General features: G+C 37.6%; 1 protein-coding gene across 1 annotated transcript in view; it reads left to right on the top strand.

The window, feature by feature from the left end:
- LOC108798610 (cohesin subunit SA-2-like) overlaps positions 1-4640 on the top strand; it is a gene marked incomplete at its 5' end in the record, with an annotated part of 36917 nt that overhangs the window by 12234 nt on the left and 20043 nt on the right. Inside the window, 5 exons of the mRNA XM_018570367.1 lie at positions 1122-1195; positions 1572-1659; positions 1993-2073; positions 3426-3518; positions 3641-3788. Of these exons, the coding sequence (XP_018425869.1) occupies positions 1122-1195; positions 1572-1659; positions 1993-2073; positions 3426-3518; positions 3641-3788 (484 nt within the window). The remainder of the gene's footprint in view (positions 1-1121; positions 1196-1571; positions 1660-1992; positions 2074-3425; positions 3519-3640; positions 3789-4640) is intronic.

Here is a 4640-nt window from a genome sequence, read left to right as displayed (position 1 = left end):
TAAAGCTGTAAATGAAGCCTTGAAATGTAAGCAGGGAATTGGCCTACCTGCTCTGGGGTTCAGTTTTTCCTTCAGACATTTGCTGTAGTACACCCATCCACCTTACTCCCTGACGATGGTGATTTTTGACCGTACAACATCTTTATTTGCTAGTTTGCAATGTAGGAGACATTATATACAGTATTTCCAAACACACCTACTGTAGCCTTCTCATTGTCTCTTGCATCAAGAAAGTGTCAGTATTAAGGATTCACAGCCACCAATCAGATTCAAATCAGCATTGGAAGTTATATGTGATTAGTGGTGTAGCAAGCAGAGAGACACAGGAAGCAGACACACCCACCACACATGTTATGTACTCTTTGAGATATAGTTGCAGTGGATTAAAGAACACTTAGATTTAGATAAATTGAGTAGACTTAAAGTGTATATATTGCCATAGTTGCCAGTAGCATATTTTAGTTGTGTATAGAGTAGGGAATTATTGAAATCTGGTCATTGACCAAATAAAGCTAAGTGACCATACAGGTGAAACTCGAATAATTAGAATATCGCGCAAAATTAATTGCAGTAAGTGCTGCAAAAGGGGCCCAAACCAAGTACTGAGTACATATGCATGCTTGTACTTTTCAGAGGTCCGATATTGTTCTATGTACAATCCTTGTTTTATTGATTGCATGTAATAATCTACTTTTTTGAGGTTGTGGATTTGGGGTTCTTGGGGTTTTCATGAGCTGTAAGCCATAATCATCACAATTATGACAAATCACGGCTTGAATTATCTTGCTTTGCATGTAATGAGTCTATCTCATATATTAGTTTCACCTTTTAAGTTGCATTAGTGAAATAAATTAACTTTGCACGATATTCTAATTATTCGAGTTTCACCTGTATAAGGTCAATGATGTCACAGCATCCCACCCCATTGCTGATGTGCAGCTGCAGATGGGAATGCCCCAGCCGCAGGTGATAGGGCAACAGTGGAAGGAATTTTCTTACAGGCTCGGAAGAGATCAGGTTTGGATCCAGTCTGAACCTGAGCTCATCCCTTCTTAAGATGTATATTTAGTTAATTTATGTTTAATATTGTAGTAGTGTTATGTGTATATATAATATTTCAGGGAGAAGGGCACCTGACTGCAGAAGATGTGCATCCTATGTCTTGCACATTAAAAAGGCTTGCAGCATTTCACAAGTAAGTCATCAATGTGATAAGCAGATGTAATCTTAAAATGCACAACATCCCTTTAAACCTTCTGCTACAGTATCTAATTAATAAAGTAGTGTGAATTTTTTAGAGTTTCATAAAAGGAGATGTGGTAGAAAGGACATACTTTATGACTGTTATCATATAAGTAATGTTAATGTAGTATATGCACCATAAAAAGGGAAAGGCCGGAAAATCACATTCTACTTACTGCTGTATACTGCATTGTTAGGACAGCTGTGCTGTAAAACACTTGCGTTCTTTTTATCTGGAGTGTTTTTGAAAGATTACACAGAGCCTTTGGATACACAGACGCTAAAAATAGTTTTTGGCATAAAAGTAATGTTTTGTCTCTTACCTACAGTGCTCATAATCTTAGTCAGTGGGGTCTATTTCAGAAGACATTTAAGTTATTTGAATTTGATATGGAGCAACAAAGATTACCAGTACAGGTAAAATGCTTAGATATTCATCTGAATTGAAATGTCATATTGTAAAAGTTTTTTGACAAAAGTGTCACTTCAGTTTTAGAAAAATGTTTGTCAAAACTGTAATTTTTTTAATTAGGGTTTTCCAAAAACTGGTTGTTAAAACTGCCGCTTTTTAAGTCAAGAATTTCAAACCTCATGATAACAATGTAGTGTGGATAATAAATAATAAGCTGAAATCACAGATCGATTATATTTGAGTAACTACAACTTACATTACAAGCCATAAAAGATCTACTGAAAACAGAAACCAGTCACATCTGTATAACCACCTTTCTCCATATTGTTTTTATGTAGCTTTTGCTGCCTGCTTTCCAGTGTATGTATTATGCCCTCCTTTGGCAGCTGGTACTTGTCATAGAAGAGCCACACCATAAGGTACTTTAATTTTTAATTTGCACCATTCATCATGGGTTGCACTTTGTTCTTGGGTGATGTCTGTGTCGGGACAAGGCGAGGATGCCAAAGTCATCTCCCATTCCCCCCCTGCTGGCCCCTGGAGTCTTTTAGTTCAGCGCTGCAAAAACGAACACGTCTAAAATATTCATATAATGATGGTAAAAGAGAATGGAATTAAGGCATCATTAAAATAATTACAATGCACACATCTGAGGATTAAAAAAACGAATTAGGTTTAGCTACAAATTTTATTCTGTGATTTGTCCCTTTTACTAGAATAATATTTATTGTACAAAGCACTTAAAACTTTATAATAATAAAAAAAAGAAATCTCTAAAAAATTCTAAGGAAATTAAGAAGTTTTACTAACTCCTTCAATCCCACCTTCCCTTAGAATTTTTGAAATTAAGGTTCACTAAAGGTTAATGAGGAACTAAAATGTTGTTTTTTAAACAAAGTTTTTTTTTTCTCAATTCATTTACACATAACAGTAATTTATGAATATAAGCTGCAAAAGCAACTTTAATCCATAAATGAATGTAGAGGAGGACCCGAGTTGTCAAACTGACAGTTCAGTCTTGCAGATTACACAGGGAGAACACAGCTCTCCCTGTGTAATCATCAGAGCTCAGTGACAGCTGGACACTGTGCTCTGTTTATCCTGATACAGAGTGTGGGAGTTTGTTGCACTGACAGCAGAGTGGAGTGCCACTGGTTTTACAGGGAGAGCCCCGCTTTCCCAGTGTAGTCTGCAGGAGTGTGCTATCAGTTTAACAGCTCAGTCCTGCACAGCGCAGGAGACAACTGAGTGATGCAGAGGCTACTTTCCCAGCTGTGCCACCCACAGCACGGCGCCCAAGACAGGTTCCTCTTCTGCCTCCAGCTTGGCTCGGCCATGCATAATGTAACATGAAAGCATTATAATTCTTGGAGCACAATTATTACACTGTATTTTATTGACTGCTAGTTTGCAGTAATCCTCCTCTTTTAACTTGCCTGCTTAAATAAAGCATACACAAAGATGGCCGGAGACGTAGCTTCAGGTTGGTAGTTGAGCAGTCATAATGCAGGTGATGTATAGGTCAAGCCCTTTGACTGCTTGCTGGGTGTTTCCCAAGGATGGCTTTACTATAGAAGTAATCTCTGGCCAGTTAATAGCCGATAGGGAGAAGTCCACATCTGAGATATGAGATTATATTATCTCATTTAATAATGGGTTTGGAGAGATTTTGGACTTTTAATAATAAAAGTGCAATAACCCTTTGAGCCTTTCATTCTTTGATATGCCAATATATACTGTATATGTACAGCTATATGTTTTGGTTTTCTAGGAAGCAGCTGATGCACTTAGGACGAAGGTATATGACTTTTGTCAGCTTTGTAGGAAATACGTGAATCACAGAGATCAGTCGGTGAGGGAGCAGGTGAGTGTTACATGCGGTAAAGTAGGGTAACATTCATTTTGTGTTACAGTAATGAGCTAATGTAATTTTTGAACCATGTCATTTACAATATGTATGCATAACTATGAATACATTCTTTTCAGTCATTCCTTTCCTTGTGTGACCTACTTTTGTTGCTAAGTAACAGAAGAGGAGGGATATTTTACCATGTGGATTCAGCAGTGGAGACAGAGCTTCTGTCATTTATCCTTCGACATGTCTTTCAGACTCCCCAAACAGAAAAAGACGAAGGTGATTTTCTTTCCGTAAGCCTTGTGTTGGAAGAAGATATCATAACATCTAGTAACATAGTCAACCTGCGTTTCAAGGGAATGCATTGCTAACTGGCATAATGCCGAAAGAGCCATGTTTCGGCCAATACATAGGCGCCTCCCTGGTTTCTTTCCTCCCCGCTGGGCGCTGCTCTGTGTTCCAGCGGGGAGAAAAGAAAAAAGAACAGCCGGCCGAGTGCTGCAGAACGAGAGCGCTGTGAGCGGCCGGCGTCTCTCCTCCCACACCGCTCAGCCACCTATCACAGTCCGTGGTATAGGTTTCCATTTCAATGCACCTCTAATATTTATACATAAACATCAAAGTTTAAGGAACAGGGCAGAACTGCAAATATTGTATTGCATTATTTTCTGGTACCCAGCAAACTTTTTCCCTCGTTATCCCTTAAAAGAATTCCAATCACTGTTAAAGTTATGTACATATCGAACTGCTAATTAGCTGCATATACATTTGAGTGTTCCTAATATTTCTATTTTTTAACCCCTTAAAAATGGAGGCAATTGTCCAAGTTCTGAACGTAAACAAAACATAGAATTTAGTGCACCCACACTTATTATATATTGCTGTTTAGAGGACAAATTAAATATTTATAAATGAACTGTAATTATATATGACTAAAATCTAACCAATTATGAGAAATTACGAAATTTTCATTTATTCCAAACACACACACACCAGCAATGAAGGGGTTCATTAATTTTTTTGAATAAAGGTTTTTTTAAAAGTATTATTACTTTTGGGACACTTTGTAGCACTGATCTACTTCTCTCGCCTTAGATATGAATCATTGGCTGTTACAAAATATCACTGATC

Source organism: Nanorana parkeri, unplaced genomic scaffold (assembly GCF_000935625.1).
Source record: "Nanorana parkeri isolate BGI_ZX_2015 unplaced genomic scaffold, ASM93562v1 scaffold1522, whole genome shotgun sequence".
NCBI lineage: Eukaryota > Metazoa > Chordata > Amphibia > Anura > Dicroglossidae > Nanorana > Nanorana parkeri.
This window is presented reverse-complemented; position numbering and strand designations above follow the sequence as displayed.